The sequence below is a fragment of the Chaetodon auriga genome, chromosome 13 (genome assembly GCF_051107435.1).
Source record: "Chaetodon auriga isolate fChaAug3 chromosome 13, fChaAug3.hap1, whole genome shotgun sequence".
Taxonomy (NCBI): Eukaryota; Metazoa; Chordata; class Actinopteri; order Chaetodontiformes; family Chaetodontidae; genus Chaetodon; species Chaetodon auriga.
This window is the reverse complement of record NC_135086.1, coordinates 26,038,225-26,063,412: the sequence shown is the minus strand read 5'-3', so window position 1 is coordinate 26,063,412 and position 25,188 is coordinate 26,038,225. Positions and strand designations below refer to the sequence as shown.

Sequence of the window (25,188 nt, the reverse complement as noted above, 5' to 3'; positions counted from 1 at the left end):
TGAACCTTCCAACAGGACAATCATCCCAAGCATACCTCAAAGTCCACCAAGGCTTGGTTTCAGAAGAAGAAATGGAAGATTCTAGAGTGGCCGTGACAGTCGCCTGATTTGAACCACCTGGTGGGATTTTAAGGAGGCGGTTGCAAAACGCACACCCAAGACTGTTACTGAACTGGAGGCCATTGCCCTTGAGGAATGGGTTAAGATTCCTCAGGAATGCTGTCAGAAGCTGGTGTCTGGCTATGCATCACGTTTTCAGCAGGTCATAACAGCAAAAGGGTTCTCTTCTAAGTATTGAAGATGCTTGTCATGAAGGGGTTGAATAACTTGGATGTGGATGACCTAAAATCTCTGACTGACAACCTGTCAATCCAGTGTAAAAAGCTGAACAATAGCATCAAATCAGCTAGTTCAAGCCTCAACAATATGGATGGTAAAGTGGATTATTTGGAGAATCATTCAAGAATCTGGCCGTGAGAAGTGGTCCGACTCTGAGGAAAAGGTCAGAAAAATTCGCAGTCTTTCAAATAATTATAATCAGTTGATACATTATTTACCTTCTTTAAACCATGAGTTGTCTGTAAATGCTCTTACTGAAACATGGCTTACAAAAGAATCTAAAGAACTAGGCCTTTATGAACTTCCTTCTTATAACTCTACTCACTTCATCAGACAGTCTAGGACTGGTGGAAGTGTTTCAATTTTTGTCCATCAAAATTTTGAGTTTGTTAATCGATCTGATCTTATGTTGAATTCTGACAAGGTGGAGGCTGAATCAGTTTTCATTGAAATTGTGTCCCACAAAATCAACAAAAATATGGTAGTAGGTAGCATCTATTGTCCACCAGATACAGACATTTCTTGTTTTAATAATAGTTTAATGAAGATCTTAGAGCTGATAAATAAAGAAAATAAAATGTGTCATGTCCTTGGGGACTTTAACATTAACCTTTTCAAAAGTGAAGTTCATTCTCCCACAGAAGATTTCTTAAATCATTTACACGAAAACTATTTTTATCCGACTATCAACAACCCAACCAGAATAACCAACAAATCTGCCACACTGATTGATAACATACTATTTAACAGTTTTAACTATGAAACAAAGTCAGGAATTTTATTCACAGATATATCAGCTCATTTCCCAATCTTTCAGACTGTCTTATTAGACAGAGTAAAGGTAATGAAAAATAGCTCTGTAATCAATTATAGAAAATTTAACTCATTCAATAAAGCAAAAATCAAAGAAATGCTGGAAAAAGTCTCCTTTGAACAGGTATACAAGGAGAGTAATGTAATCTCAGCATATGAAAAATTTATAGAACTATTTAATTCAATTTTCACAAAATGTTTTCCAGTGGTTGCTCCATCTGTTCATAATGGGAAAATACTACAACCCCTGGTTTTCTGCTGGGTTAGAAAAGTCTACAGAAAATATGTTTCCTCACCAACTCCCTTAAATTTGGCTACTTATAAATCTTACAAAAATAAATACATCTATCTTCTTAGAGCTGCCAAGAAAAGGTTCTACAGTGATCAGTTTACAAAGTCTGAAAAGAATATCAAGGCTACATAGAAAGTTATTGATCAGTTACTTCAAAGAAAAAAGGCCTCAACTCAATTTCCTTCAACCTTCAAGGATGGAAGTTATACTCTTAATGATCCTAATGATATAGCCTGTAAGTTTAATGATTTCTTTTCTGGTGTTGGTGCATCTCTTGCTACAAAAATAGCTGATCCAAAACGCAACCCATTAGACAATATAAAAGGTTATTTTCCATCCTTTGGTAAATTTGATTTGCCTGACTCTAAAGAGGTGAAAGACATTATAATGGACTTAAAAATATCTTGCACCTGGTCACGATGGAATTTGTGCCTCCTTAATTAAAGAAAACATTTCTCCTACTATTGAGCCTTTAACATTTATCTTTGCATTATCCATGGAAACTGGTACCATAACTCATGATTTAAAAATAGCCAAAGTCATTCCGTTGTTTAAAACAGGTGATCCAGGATCTTTTACAAACTATCGACTAATTTCTATATTTCCTTGTTTTTCAAAGATTTTAGAAAAACTAGTGTACAAAAGAATCCTGGAGCACTTGAAAACATACAATATTCTTTATAATCATCAATATGGGTTTCGTAAAAATCATTCAACTTATATGGCACTCTTAGAACTTACTAATAGAATACATGCAGCATTAGATGATAATAAATTTGTTGTAAGTGTATTTTTAGACCTTTCTAAAGCGTTTGACACTGTAGACCACTCTATTTTGCTTTTGAAATTGTTTAGATACGGTTTTCATGGTAATGTTCACAAGTGGCTTAGTAATTATGTTCACAATAGAAACCAGTGTGTTCTTCTTAATGGTCATGAGTCAAAAAGAAATACAATACAATATGGTGTACCACAAGGGTCCATTTTAGGACCTTTATTATTTCTTGTTTATATTAATGACCTTGCTGCAGTATCCAACACCACAAAGCCTTTCCTCTTTGCAGACGATACCAGCATTTTTGCCTCAAATTACAAATAACAACTCTCATCGGAGACCTAAATCACGATCTTATGAATTATTCAACATTGTTTCAAACAAATAAACTTTCACTAAATGTGAAGAAGTCCAATTTCATGCTATTTGCTAGGAATAGGAAATATGACAGTGAACAAATTAAACTTCATATTCATAATGAAGACATAGTTAAAGTTTCAACAACACGTGTTTTGGGCATTCTAATTGATGATAAACTCTCTTGGAGAGAACAGGTTGGCTTTGTCTTCAAAAAGGTCACAAAATCGCTTGGGATTTTGAGAAAAATAAGAGATTTTGTACAGAGTTCATGTTTTCTTACATTATATTATACTTTAATTTATCCGTATCTAACATACTGTAATACAGTGTGGGCAAGTACTTTTACGTCTTATTTGCACAAAAAATTATTGTTACAAAAATGTTTTGTTAGAATAGCAACTTTTTCCAAGGCTACTGCTCCAAGTGCACCTCTCTTTTTTAAATTGCAACTGCTAACTATCTTTGATATCAACATTCTTCAAGTCTGTACATTTGTTTTTCAAGTGAAACATAAGACTGTTGATTTACCTCTTGGTTTTAGACATTATTTTGTCAGTAATTTTCAATTCCATAATTATTCAACTCGACAAGTCAAAAATCGTCATCTTCCATTGTATAAAACATTCCGTGGTCAATTTCCTATTAAATATTGTGGTGTTATTATGTGGAATAACTATGTACATTTAATTGATTCTTCTTTGTCATTGTCCATATACAAAAAGAAACTTAAAAAAACTCTCCTGTTGAAGTCTTTTGATTTGGAAAAAAAGGACCACTCTATTATTTTATTTTATTTTATTTTATTTTTAAATGTATATCATTGTCAGTTTGTATTGATGAATGATGATTTTACTTTTTTTCGTTTTTACATGATATTTTCAATTTGAACATTTAATATGTATTTTGTGATTTTTTTATTGTGTGTCTTGTGTCTTGGGTGTGGTTTTCATATAAGCCTCTATAGGTTTCTAACCACACCTCACACATATTTTTCTTGTTTTTTGTTGTTGTTTTTTACTATTTCTCTTATGTGATCCCCCGCCTTTTTTTCTTTGTATTTATACGTGTGAAACTAATGAAAAAAAAAAGGAATGAAAAATTTTGAGACTGCAGCAGTCATTAAAAGTAGCATTTTGTGTTGAGTATAGATCAAAACCCTTGTAATATCAGTTTCATTGAACTACTTGAACAATTCTTGTGTAAACTGTTTACTGCAAACAGCTGAGAAATTGTATATTTTACCAATAAGCCTAATATGCAATGGGGGTTGAATAATTTTGATTGCAGCTGTAATAATGATGTACTTTCACACATCCCAAATTGATTAAGGCGGCACGGTGTGTCCTCCACCATGCCTTCGGTGCCTGCTGCTCGAGGAAAAAGGCCTTTCTGTGTGGAGTTTGCATGTTCTCCCCGTGTTCACCTGGGGTATCCTCCGTAAAATATACCCCCACTAAAGACATGCAAGAAGATCACCACCTGACCAATGGTGACAAAAAGGAACTGGGTCCGCGGGCGCCACTTGGATGGCAGCCCACTGCTCCCGGTCTGCCGTGAAGGAAGGACGACCAGGATGGGTGAAATGCGGAAGACAAATTTCACCTTCGTGTGCAGTGTCCTGCATGTGCATGATGTGTGACAATAAAGGGGAATGTCTCCCCCTGATTCTTCTTCTTATTATTATTAACCATTTCAACCCCCTGGTCTCTTTGCTTGTTTTTTTATCGGCTATTAGCAGAGTAATTACACATCTTAGTGAGGGATCAATTTGCATGACAGCTTCTCCTTTTGATTGCATTGACACTGATAAAACAAATGTAATGATTGAGAGGCCACATGATAAGAGTAGTGTCTCTTTATCTCTGATTTCTAAGCATATTTATGGATATCTATTCGCAAACTGTTCAAAGCTCTGAGATAGTCAGTTTAGAAAAACATCATTGTATTAGGCATCAATCAGTTTGGGTGAGACAATGACATTCAATTTCCAACTAAATGGTCAGACAATGCCTGATTCAGTGTATGGATGATTTGCTACAGAGCTGCTGACTCACACAGCACAGAGCACTTTAACTATTAAAACCCAGAATGCAGCAGAGAAAGAGAGAGCTGACCCTCATAAACCATCTGAGCTCTCTCTGCTCCTCTCTGCCAAAAGGTTAAAAATAAACCTCTGTGGAGTGAGCCACAGTGATCCAGCTAGGCAAGCTGGAGAGACAACACCAACACTGAGACAGAGAGAGTATGTATTTTCACAGTTGGTCTATAGTCATGGTTCCATTAAAATGTTGTACAGGTTTTAAATGATTTGCTAATTATCATTCAAATAAAATTCAGTGCATGTCTCTATCACCTACTTAATGTGAATATATTCAAGTGGGTGACAACATGATCATAATGTAGCAGCAAATCTGATACAAAAGGACAGCTTATTGCTGATTCTCTTTTTGAGGTGGCTGACATGAAACTTGGGCCCCGTCTGTACCCTTACTCTTTTTATCATTTGGTCTTCCTGGCAGAGTGGAGGCCAAAAAACAGTGAGTGACACCAGGACATGGATGCTAATCACATCTATAGTGGTGAGAACGTACTGTAATCTAAGCTGATTACAACAAGAGGTGAATCTGATACCCAAAAATAGTGCTAACACGATAAGTTGATTAATTGGTTAGTTGATGAGTTTTACTGACAGAAAATGGATCAATAAAAATGTTTGTAGCTTATGAAATGGACAATCTGCTGCTTTTCTTCTTTTTGCTCCTGCAAATATGACCATACTGTTAAATTTATCATACTGTTAAATGCCCTTTATCATACTGTTAAATGTCATTTATCATACTGTTAAATGTCATTTATCATACTGTTAAATGCCTCTTATCATACTGTTAAACGACTTTTTATCATTGTGTCATATGCCATTTTTATCTTATCTTTACTGTTACTATCTACTGCACTATTACTGCACTATACTATTTACTATTTGCTATTAATTCTTTTTTTCTAGTACAGCACCACCAGAGTTGTCTTAAATCTCGTTGTACACCACGTATAATGACAATAAAGGCATTCTATTCTATTCTATTTCTAAATTAAATACCACGCAGTTTTGAACTGGTGGTGGTAAAATGGTAAAGACTAAATGATTAAATGATAAATGGGAAAAATATCAATAAGGAAATGATGCATCACTGAAGAGCCCATCAATTCTGACAAAGCAATCATTACAGACTCTTCCTGACAGTCTCATAATTAAAAGGCCTTGTAAGTGGTAATAATGTCAGCTCAGCAGCTATGATGGAGGGAGTGCCGACAGCAGGAAGTATTCCTTTAGTTACTTTACACATATCCTAGATTGTACTATGTAGGAAAACAAAATCACTCCTTCAGTGAGGTCACTGAGGACAAATGCTTAAATTAAATTTAAAGTGCTCTGTCATTTTACTGTTGTCAATATGGATATCAGTATTATTGCACAGTTGAGAGAAATATACACCTTAGAAATTGCGCTAGATGAAATGGATAATGTGAGCATATATTAGTATTGACAATAGTAGTGCAAAACAAAACTGGGTTTATGATGTTGAATTGAAAAAGATTGCAGACAGTCCGGGACAGAGCCATTTCTCCTGACCAGTTTGTTAAGTCTTTTCTTGCCCCAGCAGAACACAGCATGGAAAACTGCAGGTGCCACTAGAGTCATAAAAAGCTTTTAACAGTGTCATACATACTCCAAAGGACTTCAGTCTTCTTAGTAGGTGCAGACGGCTTTGGTCCCTCCTGTACCTGTGTTATTTGTCCAGTCCACTTTGTTGTTGAGGTGAAGACCTAGGTATCTGTAATCCCCCACAATGTCAATGTCCAAGCCCTGGATGTTCACTGGTGTAGTCTGTGGTACCTTTCTTTGGAAATCAATCATCATCTCCTTCATCTTGCTGCCGTTTATGTGCAGAGGGGTCCCTCCATACCAGTCGACAAAGTTGGTTACAACCTCCCTGTATTCCAGTTCATTCCCCTGTGATATGTGTCCAATGATCAGAATCAGAGGGCCTGTTCTTGTGGCGTGAGGTTTTGGTCCTGATGGACCGCAGCCTCCTGCCAGAGGGGAGTGTCACGAAGAGTTTGTGTCCAGGGTGGGAGGGATCAGCCACAATCCCTCCCACCCCGATGATACATGTCCAACGATGGCTGTATCATCAGAGAACTTCTTGATGTGGCAGCTGTCTGTGTTGCGTCTGACGTCCGATGTGTAGAGGGTGAAGAGGAAAGGGGACAAGACTGTGTCCTGTGGAGCCCCCGTGCTGCAAACTACCACATCGGAAATCCTCACATACTGAGATAGATAGATAGATAGATAGATAGATAGATAGATAGATAGATAGATAGATACTTTATTCATCCCCAAGGGAAATTCACAAACACACAGGAGCTGCTGAAAGGGCGGCCACTCGCAACGGCGCCGGAAACATAGGAAAAAACTGTGGTCTGTTGGTGAGGTAGTTGATGTTGGTGAGGTAGTCGATGGTCCACGCAGCCAGGTGGCAGTCTATGGCAGTCTACGTAGTGGTTGGATCATGTTGAAAGCACTGGAGAAGTCGAAAAACATGACCCTCACCGTGCTTCCAGTATGCTCCAGATGAGAAAGAGATCGATGGAGCAAGTAAATGACAGCGTCTTCCATGCAGATGGATGATACACAAAATGTAAGGTGTCCAGCTTGCAGCTCACCAGGTGATGGAGGTAGTTCAGTATAATCCTCTCCAAGGTCTTCATCAGGTGGGAGGTTAAGGCTTCCAGCCTGAAGTGGTTGGGCTCCCTGGGATGGGACTGGAACCACACAGGAAGTTGTCTTCATGTTGAAGATGTGCAGGAGGACCCCGCAGAGCTGATCTGCACAGTCCCTGAGCAGTCTGGAGCTGATGCCATCTGGGCCTGTAGCCTTCCTTACCTTCATCCTCCTAAGCTCCTCTTTCAGCTCCTTCTGCACCCTCCTCAGCTCATCTTTGTCCCCTGATCTGAAGACCCTCTTCTTCTCGTTCAGTAGGGCTTTCAGTTCTGGGGACACCCAGGGTTTGTTGTTTGGGAAACACTGTACCTTCTTTGTAGGCACAGTGTTTCTCACACAGAAGCTATTGTAGTCCGTAATGCAGATTGTTAAACTGTCAATGTCCTCCCCATGTGGACTGCACAACACATTCCAGTCTGTGGTGTCAACGCAGCCCCTCAGTGCCATGCTGGACTCCTCTGACCATCCTCTCGCATGCCTGATGGTTGGTGGTTGTTTATTCACCACAAGTATGTATGCAGGGAACAGATAAAGCAGGCTGTGATCGGCCCAGCGGGGGGAGAGGTGACAAGCTGTAAGCTTCCTTAGTGCTCTATTGTCTCTGGTGGGGCATTTAACATAGTGTGTGAAAGTGGGGAGAGTGGAGGACAGGGAAGTGTGATTTAAGTCTCCAGAGATGAGGAGGGCCTGAGGGTGCAATGTCTGGAGATGTGAAACTACTGTGGGCAGAAGCTTGCATGCTGCTGCCGCATCGGCCGACGGGGGATGTACACTGTATCAAGTCTCTGGGGCAGCATTGCTCTTTTACCCCGATGTGCCCCGGGTTACACCATCTGTTGTTTACAAATATCCCCCCACCTTTCCTCTTACCATTCTCCTTCGCTCTCCTGTCCGCTCTCACCGGTGTGATCTCCGTCTCACCAGTTGTACATCCATACAAAAACACACTAATACAAAGGAAAATGGCTAGAGCTGCTGTAACAAGCTGCGGCGCCATCTTGAAAAGGTTTATTTGGTCATAAACTGAAGTATTGGGCAAATTAAAAATTCGACATGATGATGGCACTAGATGAAAAGTCAGAGGATCACTAAAGATAATTGCTACCCAGCACCAGCAAAGAATTTGCAGATGCACTTTCTGGAGACTGGCTTCCATGTGGTTGTTAAGAATTCTAAATTCTACTAAGTGAACTATACCATCTGAATAGCTTAGGTCTTCTGAGCAGGTTATTCATCTCAGGACAGTGTGTAACCACAGACACATTCAGCTACTGTGTCACAGAAACCTCAACGTAGAGGAGTTGATGATGATTCTTTGTATGTACTCCAGCACCATCTAGTGGTCATTGCAGTTAGCTGTGTTGAAGAGGAAGTGAGGTAAAATCGCAAGTGCACACCAGGAAGTTTAAATAGAAGTTCCTTGTTTCATGTGCTCAGAGAGGAAGCATCTCAGTGCAGTAATGTTATTAATACAGCCACTAAAGTCCATCGAATTGGCTTCATCTCTGTTATGAGATATTTACAGTCATATTCACATGTTTATGTAACTACTTGTAAGTTTAAATATGTTTCTGATGGCTGAGTTGTTGTCCGCTGTTCTTAGATGCATTAATGTTGGCCGGTTGTAGCATCTGTGCATGTATAAATTGTGTTTATTACATACATTTACATACTTGAAAGTAGATGTCAGGCAGGGCTCTGTCTTCCCCTTTTTTCCCTGTGTTTTCCCTGTTTCCTTGCCCCCTTGTGGTCTTGTCTGTCTTCCCTTGTCTGTCCAGGTCCGTGTTGAGAGGCTGCACCTGTTTCGGCAGCCCCTCCTACCCGCCTCCTCTCACACACCTGCATGTCATCACCTCATCACCTTCCAATCAACTGATGCATTTAACCCCGGCTCTTCTCTCCAGTATTCGTCAGATCGTCTGCTTACCTCCGTGGTATTGTGTGTTCCTCTGCCAGCCTTCTGATCCCCTGTGTCTTTCTCGGTCCGCTGACCTGTGCTTTGCTTTTTGTTTTAGGAGCATCTCGCCCTGTGGATAGCCCTCAGCCCAGCCTCGGTTGTGAGAGGAGTTGGAGCTCAGATTCTTCAGAGCGTGTTTTTGCTCTCACTTTGTGTTCTTCCCGTTTTTGTGGACACCCTTAGTTAATAAACCCTTTTTGTTTCTACCTGCCTGTGCCCTGTGTGATCCCTGTAGCCTTCACTTTGAGTTCGCCTTCCTCTGGTCTCAGGGTGTTCGTACACCTAACAGTAGAAGCTTACTTTGGTTAATGTCAGTAACCTTTATTTATTGGTGTATAAGAGATAATATTGTGTATAAGGTTACTAATTTGTTTGCATTCTTGTACATCTGTGAAGATTCTTATTCATCCAGGTCATGGTACTTCTACATGCTTCCAAAGGGGTGTCCTTGACAACCTCCTCTGTACAGTGATGGTCTTTCCAGTCTGACATGGATGGCTTCTTTCACTCCTCTTTCAAACCATTGGTCTTCCCGGGCCAAAATATGTACATTATTGTCCTCAAAGGAATTTCTCGTCCTTGAGATGTAGATGCACTGCTGAGTCTTGACCTGAGGTGTTGGCTCCCCTGTGTTGTGCCATGCGCTTGTGAAACGGTTGTTTTGTTTCCCCAATGTACAAGTCTGTGCATTCCTCGCTGCATTGGACTGCATAAACTACATTGCTTGTGTCTGGGTGTGTTGTCCTTAGGGTGGACAAGTTTCTGCCTCAAGGTGTTGCTGGGCTTGAAGTGAAAAGGTGTTTGTTGAAAATCTTTCTGAATTTTTCAGATACTCCAGCAATGTAAGGGATGAAAATGTTGTTCTGCTTACAGTCCCTCTCTTTTCTCTCTGTTCTGTGTCTTTTTGTGGTCTTGATGAGGGCCCAGTTTGAACACTTCCCTGATGTGTTTCTGCTCCTTATCCTTGCCTTCTATCCTTGTGGGCCTGTTCTGAGCTCGATGTTGAAGTGTTCTGATAAACCGAAGCTTGCGCACCAGAGGGTGGTGAGTATCAAATAGCAAATATTGATATTGTGCGTCAGATTTCTGTATACTTCGATGTTGAGACTCCTGTCCTCTTCAATGTGCACTGCACAATCCAAAAAGGCCAGGCTGTCTCCTTTAACATCCTTGGGAGTGAACTTGATGTTGGTGTCCACTGCATTGATGTGATCCGTGAAAGCTTCCACTGTTTGCTGTTTTCTAATTTTGACCCAGGTGTTATCCATGTACTTAAAGCAATGGCTGTGGGGATTACCTGTGAAGGAGATCAGGACTCTGATCTATACTTCCTTCATATAGAGACACACACATTCACACAAAGTCTATAATCTCTCTCAGTCAATAAAATTATAGCAGTATCTAAAACTATCCTCTTGAAGTGTACAACCCCTTTCTGTAGAATACCATTTACAAAGGTAAAGTGGGATTAACTGAAAACTATCAACAGAAAGGGCTTGTTGATCTAAATCCCAGCTAAAGAGAATGTAAATAAATTACACTCCGAAAGTCAACAGAAAGTTTTCCAACTAAACCTCACCAACCTTTAGGGCAGTGGTTCCCAACCTTTTTTCCTTGAAGCCCCCCCCGCCTGTGTCCCCTACCCCAACTCCTACCTGCATACACGCAGTAAAAGAATAAAGTGATTAATTACAAACTTTTATTTGCAAAAATAAAGAGCAGCTGTAGGTTTTTGTTCTTATCCAATTGGGTGTGTTATTGGGATTTTAGAAATTTAATGTGCACAAATATAATTTTGGTAACCTCACAACCTCAGCACAGATATCACAAAAAAATCACAAAAAAGGAGTAAACAGTGACTTGGGATAAATTAACCCCTAGAAAGATGCACTTTTTTCATAAACTCACCTTCTGGCAGGACGCAGAGAAGGTTTCGCCGTACATTTAATTCTCGCAAAGCTTTGAGTCTGCCAATGTGGCGAGGAAGAGCAGTGATCTCATTGCAGCTGATGTCCTGCAGAGGGCAAAACAACAACACAACTCATGTTCACAGGTGTTAAAGCTTCTGGATGTATTTCAGTATACGACAGCCCAACACCAGAACTTCATTTCAAATATTATTCAAGTGAAAATTCCATTCAAATTTAAGACAGGCTGATAAAATAAATGCTAGCCATAGACAATTTATTGTTAATTTGAATACATTTGGTTCATAGACACCTGAGAATTAATGTCATGTCCTTGCACTATTCTTTATTTACCTTAGGCTACCCACTGCATTTGCACTCTAGTTTTATATTTTTTGTTAACAGATGTTGTTAACATTTATTACTCCGCTTCTGGAAATGCTCAAAGAATAAAACTCAAACATGTATCACATTTTTGTTGTGTGACAACAACAGTAATAATAATAAGAATAATACACTTTATTTGTATAGCATCTTTGATCCAAGAAATGTAGCTCAAAATGCTTAACAACTAAGAAATTACAGTGTAATTGAGAAAGTAATTGAGTGTCTCACACAAAAGTAGACAAGTTGGCTACAGTGCACTTCAAGTGCAATGTTATATTTCTAACATGTTTAATGTTCATTTTAAGTATGCTTTTATGTGAAGCACTCAGTGCATGTAATTTCTTGGTTGTAAAGCATTTTGAGTGACATTTCTTGTATGAAAGGTGCTATATTATAAGTCTATTAATATCACATATTATTTTATTGACATAAAAACATGTTAATAAGAATAATGGAACAGAAGCTGGAAAATCACACCTGAAGTCATTATTTTTATTTATTTTTGTGCAGCGTCTTTGAGTACCCTGAAAAGTGCTATATAAGAACAGTACTATTATTATTATTATTATTATTATTATTATTATTATTATTGTTAGTAGTAGTATTAAGTGCACTGTAGCCACCCTGTGGCAGGAAACAGTATAGCAGAGATTGGTGGCTCCCTCAAAGTCTCCAGCATGATTTCTAATAAGCTGATAATACCATATAACACAGGTATATTTGGAGGTTTAATGGTATCAAAAATTGGGTTTCTAAAAAAACTATCTATCTATATAGATAGATAGATAGATAGATAGATAGATAGATAGATAGATAAATAGATAGATAGAAGAATATAGATATTATGTTACTTCAAGAACAACATGCACTTGTTGACTCATTTCATCCTGTGCTGTTAAAACTATTTAAAAAGTCTGTGGGGCAATCCAGATAAACAGGGGATGCTGTGATAATTATGTCTAATATAGGGATGCACGGATGTCATTTTTTTCAGACCAAGTCCAAGTAGAAGTACTTATACTTGAGTACTTGCTAATATTGAGTACTGATAAAAAATTTTGTACTTAATACCATTACAGTTCTAATACTCTACACAAACACAAATGCACGCACACACAAACTTACCATTGTAACTAACTGTTGGGTTGGCCATAGCAGAAATCACAATAAATGTCAAAGCAAACAGAGGAGCTCACTTTTTGCATTAACTCAAATGGAACCAGAACAGGGTCTTTTCCAGAAGTGTGCACAGATTGTTGGGAAGCTTATATTCAGACCACAACATTCCCAGAGCATTCTTCTGCTTGATGAGAGACGCAATGAAAACGCATTACCAAACGGTAGAGAGAGAGAGAGAGAGAGAGAGAGAGAGAGAGAGAGAGAGAGAGAGAGAATATGATAGTCTAGCTATTGTGGTATGCTGGCAGCTAGCTTTACAGCTACAAACTGGTTTCTTTAGACTAATATAGCCTGTTTAGACTAATTTATACTATTTTACAGTGGCAAGTCATCTACTTTCTATCATGCCTGATGAATGATGTCACACTACTACCTGTTGAAGGGAAAATACAATTTTAAGACAAAATAGTCACATTAACTATTTAATTTTTTAGAATTTAATGACCATTTTAAAATTTGAAAATCATGACCCTTCCCTAGTAGCAACTCAAATTACCGTCACAGACAGCCGTTACCAATAGAAAACATTTTACAAAGTTAATTTGAGAAGACAATACGAAAGAAGATGTCCAGTGAAGGAAAGTTCGTCTAAACTGACAATTTTTTTTTCTAAATAAAACTGCCATAGACTCCACAATGAAGGAGCTAGAAGCTGAGCTAGCCAACATTAGCAACCTTGCCGCCTCAAGCTGTTGTGCACCCACCACACCTACGTGTTTGCTGGGTTTTGGCTAAATGCTAAAATGCTCACGGTGGATCCTCCAGCAGTGATTTCTACATTTGTTACACTGTTAATGAACTTCTTCCTCAGCATTTCATTCCTTCAGTGGGGTGTGTCAGGTCTTTTTGCTGTTTTAACTATTTTAGTCACAGTTGTGACTAAAGAGCCACATTCAGCTCAAATGTTTGACAACTTCAAGGAGCACAGAGGGGCTGTGAGGTGGACTGGTTACATTGGAACAGAGAGGCTCACCCTGCAACCTCTGACAGTGCACTGAATAGCCTTGAGACAGGAACAAGATATCAGCCATGCTCATTGATGACAGCTGTCCTCTAAATGATCTGGGCACTTGGTATGGTGCTAGGATGAAATTTAGTTGCTAGTGATAAGCCCTAAGGGTCTGCTAATTTCTTTAGGCTAGAGTAATCTTTAGGAACCTTTAAGATGTTAGTCACACAACCAACTACATTTTACTACCATCAGACAACTCTAACAATAAAGGATTGTCCAACACTTAGATTTTAAAGTACAAAGTACAAATTCTATACTATAGAGTAGGGCTGGGCGATAAAACGATAACGATATGTCTCGCGTTGGACACGTAATCAATATCAATAAAAAATGCATTTGATAGAGCATTCCATAATTTTTTTCTTCGTCGGAAGAAACCAGAAGTTGCAAAGCAAGGTTGGTTGCATGAACAAAGGCACTCGCTCTCAGGTAACCGAGCAACGTAGGGAGTAAGCACTGATCAGTGGGAGTAACACGCTAACAACCAATCATTTAACAGTACCAAGTTTGGTTGCGCCATCTCGTTGTCTCGTATTTGATTCTTCGCGAGGAGTGAGATAAGTAGAAAGGGAGCGCTGCAGCGAGCGAAGAAGTTGTCGATAAAACAGAGAATGTCAGCTCGCCAGTATGGCAGTTTTTTGGATTTTATAAGTCGGACCGTAGTCAGACCAATGTGGTCTGTAAAGTATGCAAGACCGTCGTCCCCACAAGACCGGTAATACCACAAACTTGTTTTATCACCTTAGCCGCGCTCACCCTTCGGAGCGCAGCCGTTTTCACCAACATCCAACAACATCCGTACCGCAGCAGCACCGCACAAGCAGCAGACCGCCATGCAGAGGTGCTCTGCCTCAGTGCCTTATGACAAATCATCTAAAATACACAAAGACATAACGGAGGCAGTGACATCATATAGCTAAAGACATGCTCCCGCTGAGCACTGTGGAGAAGACAGCTTATAAAAATCTCTTACACGTTTTTTTTTTTTTTTTTTTAGCACACTTGCAATAAAAATATAATTGAATAGTTCACGTATGTTTAGAGTAAGAGTTACTAAAGTTATTCATATGTCTAGGCTGGTTTTATAGTTCAATCAGTGTTACTGCCTATCATGTTTGTTTTGTTGTACTGTATGTTACAGATGTCAAGTCTACCTCAGTTTCTGCTTTGTTTACAAAATGCTGCACATATTTGAAAACATTTTATTCACCAGAAGGTGAATCAGCTTGTGAACTTCCTGGCACTAAACCTGCAGAAAAAAGTTCTCAGGTTTCTCTCTGTTTACATTTATTATTTGAGTGTTTTCCATGGTCGTGTTGACATTTCCTTTCCTTTCTGCCTTGATAGCTGAGGGGATTATAATCAGAGGAAGGTCACATTTAAAATAAAAATGTATATTGAATGTTTTCAATATATTTTTCTCCTGGTCCTTATTTTAAATAGTTCATAAAAAATATCAATAATTAGCGATATCGACCAATATAAAACACTTATATCGTGATACAGTTTTCAGCCATATCGCCCAGCCCTACTATAGAGTGTGTGTGTGTGTGTGTGTGTGTGTGTGTGTGTGTGTTTGTTTGTGTGTGTGTGTGGATATAGAAGCCATTTTATAATGGTCTTTATTAGTTCAGTTTTACAGTGAATTTGAGTTTCATTTAATTTAAGTAGACAGTAATTTATGAATTGCATTATGTTATGAATATTAAGGAAAGGAAGTTATTTTTCTCTTTGAATTTATCTTAGTAATATTTGGTTATGGGTGGAGTATATAATTATATATGGCCAGGCGCACAGGTGGTATGGTTAGTCCTTTTGTTCTGTGAAGGTGAAGAAGAGCATCACGACAAATGTTTTTGTGTTTACATTTTGATCATGAGTTATGCCTTTGGACTTTTTGTTGTCATGGATTCACATTAATAATGGGAATTGTGGAACAAATGTGACCTGCCACAAGAAAACCAGATGATATGCACATCGAAACTTATGTTAGATCAGATAATCATATTATAAGCTGTAATGGGAGGTTTAGATATGGTAATGTGAGCATCTGCTATTAATTTGAATAACACACCAACCTGATGATGTGCTTGAATAATGTGTGAATAACACACCTGTGGGTGAATAACACACCTTTGGGTGCATGAATAAAGTATTGACTGTGATGCTAATGTGCCTGTTAACATGACCCATGATCTGAAACAAGGGTTTTCTTTGTTTTCCTTTTTCAGAATTGGCAAAGACACTGTGACTGACATAATCAAACACTTTGATGAGAACAGGGCAAGACACATTATTTATCCTAAAGACCGAAAGTTGCTAAAGTAGCTGTTCTTTTGAAAGGTAACACTCTGAACTTGCTACTGGTATTGAGCAATAGAAGTTGGGACTCACTGAAACAGAAGGGTTTATCCTTGCCTGAATATTTTTTTGCAAATTGATGCTTGCAGACAACTATATCAGCCACGCCCACAGGTTCACTCACTTGAGCTTGATTCCCAATCAGTCCAGTATTTAAACTGCTCTCCCACGCTCACTCAGTGCCAGATTGTTCTTTGCATTATGCATGACTCTCCAGCGTGCTTTAATGGACTAATCTCTTGTTACTGGACCCGCTTGCCTTTGACCTCACCTGATCTTCTATTCTCCGATAAATATCTCTGCCTTCCGTATCCGACTAAGTGTTTTGCTTCTTCCTGGATCTCTGCCTGTTGAAGGTTTGGTTCACCAAACATTTCCAGAGATTCTCAATAGTAACGAACAGAAAACTGATCTCAGATCTCTCGATCTGTGGATCACTGAGAGATGTAATGGGTGAGCTGCGTCAATTTTGTGTTAATTTTAAACATGGTTGCTTGTCTGCTGTTGGCATTTGTTGTACCTCCTGTTGTGATTGTGTCTTGAAATGGTTTGCGTCAACCCATTCATGGGAATCTAAGCTTTTTAAAGGTGTATGAGTGTAAAAGTGAATGTAGTGTTTGTGTCAACAGACGGGCAGGCCGTTATGGGATTGATTTATCTGGGATTGATTGACCTGACTCTAGTGCCGAAGTCGAGAGAGATCAAGCCCCACCCACTGAGGCTGGCATGAGCAAGGCAGCCCTGCTGGCAGCTGCGCTGATGGGATATGGAGTTAGAGAAACTACCACTGACTTTAATTCTTGCAGTGGAAGAGGACTAAAGTACCTGAATACAATGCCTTCACTCAAGTCAAATCTGTTCATTACTAGATAAAGGAATTCCTACCGAGCCAAGTCAAAAGCTTTTTCTGCATCTAAACAAAGTAAAATAACACTATTTTTGCCATTATTAATCTACTCCATAATATGTAGGGTTCTCTTTATGTTGTCTTGAGTTTGTCTGTTTTGTAAAAATTCTGTTTGGTCCTCATCTACTGAAAAGGGCATTGCAGTTTCCATCTTAGTTAAAATGGAGGCACACAGTTTATAATGTGTTTAAGACAGATTTGTACCATTCTAGAGGAAGCCCATCAGTGCAGAGTGACGTGTTGGTGTTCAGGTTAGAAATAGCTTTACCTATTTCTTCCAGTGTTATTTGTGAAATTAGTTTATCATTCATTTACCAAGTGAAAGGAAGTCTAAGGGACTCAAAAATCTAACTATTGTGTGTCTATCAGCCTGGTAAGACTGGGAATATAATTGAATGATTTGTAGTAGATTTCAAATACTTTTTGTATACCATCCAAACTGCTGGTCGTTTTATTGGTAACACGGTCTCTCATCTTAAAGATGGTGTTTTCTGCTTGTTGTTAGACTTCAAGCTAAAAGTTTTGCTGCTTTGGTACCTGCCTGATAATTTGAGATCAATATGGCTTCTCCCCTTTTCTTACTAGTTTTTCGTGTTCAGTGTTAGAAAGATGAGTTTCCTGCCAAAATGCGACATTAGTCCTCTTCTTTTTTATTTTAACCCATCACTTTGCTTCTTTTGATCGGATTATTTAGCCCATTTACATCCAATGACAGTATACTGTATTGTTGGTAATGCATGTTTACCTTTGAAACACTGCACTTGTACCACCCCAGACCTCATTAAATAAACAAAGTAAATACAACAACGAAAGTGAGCTTCTAACAAATGAGGTTTCATGTTGCCATGCACAGTGAAGTAAAATTGCCACAAAGTGAGGGCCCTCTGTAGCAGAAAAAAAAAGTCTTGTGGCTGTGATTCGTGGGTATCAGCCTTTCAACACGTAAAAAGAAAACTGTAAAAAAAATGAGAGGCTGGACATGCAGTAATGCAGTGACATAATGAAAGATTTACCAGCTCCATGAGGCTATGCAGCTGTCCGATTGTCTCTGGCAGGCTGACCAGCTTGTTGTTGCTGGCGTTGAGGACTCTCAGAGGTAAACCACACAGACAGGCTGGCAGAGAGGCCAGCTGGTTACGACTGCAAGACAAACAAACACCACTCATTCATATGAATTAAACAAGTAATAACTTAGTCATGTGACTGTTTTACAAATAATTTCAAACAAAACCTGAAAACAACTTAGAAGCTGCCTCTTTTCACTTATTAGCAGGGATTTGGGACTAGCAGTGCAAAATTAGGAGTCATGGTCGGCCTCGAAGAAATTCTGGCAAACCGTTCGGCGCCTCAGGAAGGGGAAGCAGCTCTCTGTCAACACTGTTTACAGTGAAGGTGGGGAGCTATTGACCTCGACTGGGGATATTGTCGGGCGGTGGAAGGAATACTTTGAGGATCTCCTCAATCCCACTGTCATGTCTTCTGTAGAGGAAGCAGAGACTGGGGACTCGGAGGTCGATTCACCCATCACCTGGGCTGAAGTCACTGAGGTAGTTTGCAAGCACCTCGGTGGCAAGGCACCGAGTACCTCAAGTCTCTGGATGTTGTAGGGCTGTCCTCATTGACATGCCTCTGCAACATCACGCGGCAGTCAGGGACGGTGCCTCTGGACTGGCAGACTGGGGTCGTGGTCCCTCTGTTTAATAAGGGGGACCAGAGGGTGTGTTCCAACTATTGGGAGATCACACTCCTCAGCCTCCCTGGGAAAGTCTATTCCAGGGTACTGGAGAGGAGAATCCAGCCGATAGTCGAACCTCGGATTCAGGAGGAACAATGCGGTTTTCGTCCTGGCCGTGGAACACTGGACCAGCTCTATACCCTCCACAGGGTGCTTGAGGGTTCATGGGAGTTTGCCCAACCAGTCCACATGTGTTTTGTGGACTTGGAGAATTCGACTGTATCCCTTGCATCATTCTGTGGGAGGTGCTGCGGGAGTATGAAGTTAAAGGCCCTCTACTGAGGGCTGTACAGTCCCTGTACAACCGGCGCAGGAGCTTGGTCCGCATTGCCGACAGTAAATCAGACCTGTTCCCGGTGCATGTTGGACTCCGGCAGGGCTGCCCTTTGTCACCGGTTCTGTTCATTATTTTTATGGACAGAATTTCTAGGCGCACCCAGGGGTTGGAGGGGGTTCGGTTCGGGAGCCGGCAGATTTCGTCTCTGCTTTTTGCGGATGATGTTGTCTTGCTGGCTCCCTTGAGCCAGGACCTTCAGCATGTACTGGGGCGGTTCGCAGCCGAGCGCGAAGCAGCTGGGATGAGAGTCAGCACCTCCAAGTCCGAGGCCATGGTTCTTGACTGGAAAAAGGTGGCTTGCTCCCTCCAGGTTGGGGGAGAGTTCCTGCCTCAAGTGGAGGAGTTTAAGTATCTTGGGATCTTGTTCACGAGTGAGGGAAGGATGGAGCGTGAGATTGACAGGTGGATCGGTGCAGTGGCAACAGTAATGCTGTCGCTATATCAGTCTGTCGTGGTGAAGAAGGAGCTGAGCTGAAAGGCAAAGCTCTCGATTTACCCATCAATCTACATTCCTACCCTCACCTATGGTCATGAACTTTGGATCATGACTGAAAGAACGAGGTCCCAGATACAAGAGGCTGAAATGAGTTTCCTCTGCAGGGTGGCAGGGCGGCAGGGCGATCCCTTAGAGTTAGGGTGAGGAGCTCTGTCACCCAGGAGGAGCTCAGAGTAGAGTCGCTGCTCGTCCACATCGAGAGGAGTTAGCTGAGGTGGCTCGGGCATTCCTATCGGATGCCCTCTGGACACCTCCCTAGGGAGGTGTCCAGTGGGGCATGCCCCACCGGGAGGAGGCCCCGAGGAAGACCCAGGACATGCTGGAATGACTATGTCGCCTGGCTGGCCTGGGAATATAATATATAATACACATATATATATATATATATATATATATATATTTTTTTTTTTTTTTCCCCCATATATATATGTGTGTGTGTGTGTGTGTGTGTGTATCATTCTGTAATTAGAACTGAATTTATTCACAAAGTTAGCATCATGTGTCCAGACATCCTCCACCACACAAATGAGGGGAAACTTCCTTACATCTTGAGAAAAAGCAAAAAAATAGCACTCGGCTACAGCCATACACACTTCTCTGCACTTCCATTACAGCAGCCACCAAAAACCTGACACAGAATGTATCTGCCCCCAAAACCATGAAAATTTATTAATCAAAAAATAAACACAAGAGGAGTTAGACTGATACTTAAACTTAGACTGTTACTTTATTGATCCCAATTTGGGAAATTATTCCGTTGCAGCAGCAGTTTAAATATACAAACAAACCCAAAATACATACAACAAAGAAGAATAATGATGAGAGCAATTCCTAAAATATAACTAAGTGAATAAACAAGAACAAAAGCAATTGCTAAAAATATAATTAAGTATAACTAAATATTTAGTTATATAATATGTATTAGAATACGTAATACATATTATATAATATTACAATTATGTGATAAAAATATAATATAACTTAGTATATAAACAAGTATTTACAGCAGTTCCTAAGAGAAGGAGAGTAAGCCAGTGCTATGAACAATGTACCAGAAAAGCACATATGTGCAAGTTGCAGATGAGAAATGTGTAAATGTAAACAATAAACAGTATGTGCAATATTGCAGTAGTTCAGATAATATGTAACACTGAAATACTGGGGTTTGTGAGGATGGTAGATTAACTGTTTAAGTTACTATTGTACAGTATGCTAGCTCGTGGCAGGAATGATTTCCTAAAGCAGTGTGACAGTGGAGCTGGAGCAGTCTATTGGAGAAGGAGCTCCGCTGTCTGTCCACGAGGTGGTGAAGAGGATGCTCAGGGTTATCCATGATGGAGAACAGCCTGTCCAGTGTCCTCTCCACCACCTCCTCAAAGGTGTCTAATTTGCAGCCAATAATAGAGCCTGCCTTCCTGATCAGTTTGTTGCGTCTGTTGGTGTCGCCAGCTCCGATGCTGCTCCCCCAGCACACTGCAGCAAAGAAGAGTGCACTGGCAACAACAGACTGGTAGAAGATCTATAACATCTTGCCGCACACGTTGAATGATCTGAGTCTGCTCAAGAAATAGAGTCTGTGCATCCCCTATTTGCAAACAAAGTTGATGTTAGTTTTCCAGTTCAGTCTGTTGTCCAGGTGCACTCCGAGGTATTTGTAATCCTCCACCACTGTGACATTCTCCCCCAGAATACACAGTGGTTGTCTGGTTGTCTTGTTCCTTCTGAAATCAATAACCATCTCCTCGGTCTTGGTCATGTTAAGCAGCAGGTGATTTCTACCAGACCATTCCACAAAATCATCCACCACTGTTCTGTATATCTCGTCTTGTCCATCCGTCATACATCCCACCACCGTGGAGTCATCCACAAACTTCTGTAGGTGGCACAATGAGGAGTTGTACTGGAAATTTTAAGTGTACAAGGTGAAGAGAAAAGGAGACAAAACAGTCCCCTATGGCACTCCTGTACTGCTTTACACAGTCTCAAAAAGAACATTGCCCAAACTGTGGTCTGTCTGTCAGGTCGTCAGTAATCCAGGAGATTGTGGGCACGTCGACTCCCATCATTCGCAGCTTCTCACCCAGGAGCAGTGGAAAAATGGTTTAGCTTATTGGCCCTCTCGAGGCTGCCAGCTGCTGGTCTGTCTCTTGTCCTGAACTCCGTGATCACGTTCATTCCTGTCCACACATCCTTCACTCTGTGAATTTGATGTACTCTGTGATACACTCTGTCAGGCTGTTGATGTCCTCCCCATGTGGCTCACACAACACATTAGAGTTTGTTTTCTCTAAGCAGTCCTGCGGTGACTCATTGGCCTCCTGAGTCCACCTCCTCACTGTCCTTGTGGATGCAGGCTGCCTCTGGACAAGAGGAACATACTAAGGTGTTAACAACCCCAGGCAATGACCAGCTCTGCCTAGGTGGGGAAGGGCTGTGGCACTGTATGCATCCTTTGCATTGGCATACAGTCGGTGTGGTGTTGTCTCCGGTGAGGCAGTTAATAAATTGGTGGAATTGGTGGAGTTTTGTCCAGAGTGTTGTGATTAAAGTCCCCAGTAATGACCACAAACGAGTTTGGTTTGTAGCTCTGCTATGGTGGAGTGGGTGACATCATGCACTGCTTCCCCGTCAGCCTTCAGAGGGATAACAGTGACAGTAATGGTAACATGCACGGGACGACACCACTTCTCATTCACAAACAGTGCAATCCCTCCTCCCTTCTTCTTACCGCTCCAAGCCACATCTCTGTCTGCCCACACACAGCTGAAGCCAGGTACCTTCACGCTCTGTTCTGGGCCGTGTGAGTGAAGCCACGTCTCAGTAAAGGACATTCGGTATTCCCACTGAGTCCTGACAAGTGCAACAAGCTTCTCCATCTTATTCGCCAAAGACCTCACATTCCCCTTGATGATCACCAGAACAGACAGTCTGTATCTCTGTGCCTTGGCCCTCCATTTAGCTCTGGCTCTGTAGCCTCGACGTCGCCTCTTCAACTTGTCTGGGACTATAATCCTCTCTCCAGGTGGCAGCGTAGGTTTACACAGTGCAATCAGCGTGTGTAAACAATGTCGCCACTCCTCTCTGTACGGCCCTCCATTACAAAGAGTGCAAAAAGTAACAGAAGGGCCACTAAAAAGGTTGTAAAACTGCATGCAGCCATCGCCACACAGTTACCAATAACACAGGTGCAAAGACAGAATTAAGAAAAAGAGCTGTAAAAAGCCGCTGTAAGTCAACACACCATGCTACCCACATTGAAGGACAATCATATTATTCAACTGCTTCATCACTCTGATTCACTTAATTGCTGCAGTCCGAGTGTGGAGCCACAAATCTGACAGCAGCCACACACGCGTGCACGCACACATACACACACACAAAAATAAGATTGAAGTGATTATAATAAACCAGGATTATTAACTGTGACACTTTGATTTCATTTGTCTGAAACTCCTCTTATCTGGATCTTTCCAGTATGTGTTGGATTGTTATTGTGAATGTTTCACTCTGAATTAACAAAACTGATTTTACAATGAAGATATGCTTTATATTTACGTATAAATTGTATGAGAGCAAAAACACCACATTTAGTGTTACAGGAGCTCTTTGGATATCAAAACATGCAGGTGAACAGTTATGATGTAGCATGAGTAACTGAAACACTCAGTTTGCCACTGGCCTCAGGTAAGGATTACAGTTATACTACAAATACTTTTCTTTTTTCTAATGTTTTCAACAGACATATTTGGATAATTTCTACAGTGAAGTAGAAAGACATATCCTGTCTGGTGATCAGTACAGGTCAACAGATAACTTGTAAGAGGAAGCAAACCTTATAGGCAATCCTGCACACAAAATCTGCATTAGCTTAGAAAGCACTGTTTCCTAAATACTGGATAGACTAGGATTTCAAGCAACAACACTGCTTCATCATACCCAGAAGGCAACACCCTCTAAAAATCCAAAAGTTTCCCCTGGTAGAGACAGAGTGAAGGAAACCACCTCAATTCAGACTCTCACACTGTAAAACAACAGTGACGCCAAGTGTGTGTGAGTGTTAATGAATGTACCTGAGATTTAAGGAGGTGAGTGACTGCAGGCTGATGATGCTGTCTGGAATGGTCCTGACGCAGTTGTGATACAGGTTTAGTATCTCTAAGGCAACCAGGTGGCAGACCTCTGAGGGGATGTCAGCCAGTCTGTTCTTTGACAGGTCTGTAGAGAGAAAAGTAAGTATCAAATGATTCAATCCACAATATTACAAACAGATCGAAATCTGCTTGAGTAAACATGTTTTTCTACAGCAAAGAAGGAAGTGAAATTTCAATTTCTGTGTTATAAAAAATTTAAATATTTTATTACTGAAACCATCAAACAAACCAAGTTGTGTTAACAAGACTTTTGCTGTGTCCAAAATCAGTCCGTATTTAATTATATAGTAAACTCAAGCTGTTTTTTCCAAAAATCAAGTTCCGATCAATTCAAACTAACATGTAATTTGTTATTAATTTCAGAATCAGGATCAGAATCACAATATTCTCCATTGCCAAGTATGTGTAAACGTTTGACTTTGATATTCCACACAGTTCCAATAGCAACAGAGACAGAAATGGACATAGAGGTATACAAGGACAAAGAAGCTGATGGTAAAATAAACACAGAATTATTGTAAACACACAAGCAGGCGAAAAAACATGGGTGTCTATATAAATATACAATGGTTTACAAAAGTTTGGATATTCGTGGTCAAAATTTCTGTTTCTGCGAATCCTTCAGCAAGTAAAATATGAACCAATTTCCCAATCAGCATCTAGTCAAAGATGACCCATTTCGTTAATAGGGATGGGAATTGAAAACCGGTTCTTGTTGAGAATTGGTTCCCAGTGTTTCAATTCCTTGGAATCATTTGCCAATTTTGCAAATGATTCCCTTATCGTTTCCAGTGGGCGTGAATGACGTCACCACGCACGTTGTGTAGCTTACGCAAGCTACGCAACGTGCATGGCGATGTCATTCACCAGTGTAGTCAGCAGGGAACATGGCACCCAAGCGGCACAAAAGCTCGGTGTTTGGTTACATTTCATGAGAAAGGTTGACAACGGGGCAACATGCAATACTTGCAAAGTAGATATTTCATCAAAGGGAAGAAATACTACCAATATGCAGAAACAGTTGCACACACAGCATGCGATAACTTTGAATGAATGTCACGTTTTTGATCTGCTCTGGAGTGAATCTCAACCCAGCAGCAGTGGCAACGTTAGCACATCCTCTGCCGTTAAAACTGCAGGTAACTAAGTAACTAACACTGCCTATTATGTTAGTGCCATTTGCCTCATTGTAAAACCTGCTATTACTAACTGTTAACGTTAAGTGAATACCTTCTCATGCATTACATTTAGATGACCATGATGAGAGACAGAGTCTGACTGGCTCAGAGGCTGACAGTACTCGTTCCAGTTCACGTCTACCTCTAGCTTCTCCTTTCACTGAGGCAGGGAAGAGTAAAATGACCCAGGCCAGGATAGACAAATGTCACCGAGCAGTG

General features: G+C 40.5%; 1 protein-coding gene across 21 annotated transcripts in view; it reads right to left on the bottom strand.

Moving 5' to 3' along the window:
- Positions 1-25,188, bottom strand: part of lrch1 (leucine-rich repeats and calponin homology (CH) domain containing 1) — a 210,005-nt gene that overhangs the window by 130,355 nt on the left and 54,462 nt on the right. For 20 of the 21 annotated variants that reach the window (XM_076747011.1, XM_076747021.1, XM_076747016.1 and 17 more), the window contains 3 exons: positions 23,711-23,855; positions 18,086-18,212; positions 11,228-11,333 (listed from right to left, as the gene is read on the bottom strand). In XM_076747011.1, the coding sequence (XP_076603126.1) occupies positions 11,228-11,333; positions 18,086-18,212; positions 23,711-23,855 (378 nt within the window). Of the gene's footprint in view, positions 1-9,289; positions 10,283-11,227; positions 11,334-18,085; positions 18,213-23,710; positions 23,856-25,188 lie in introns of those variants that run through there. The other variant, XM_076747030.1, reaches the window with a different exon arrangement.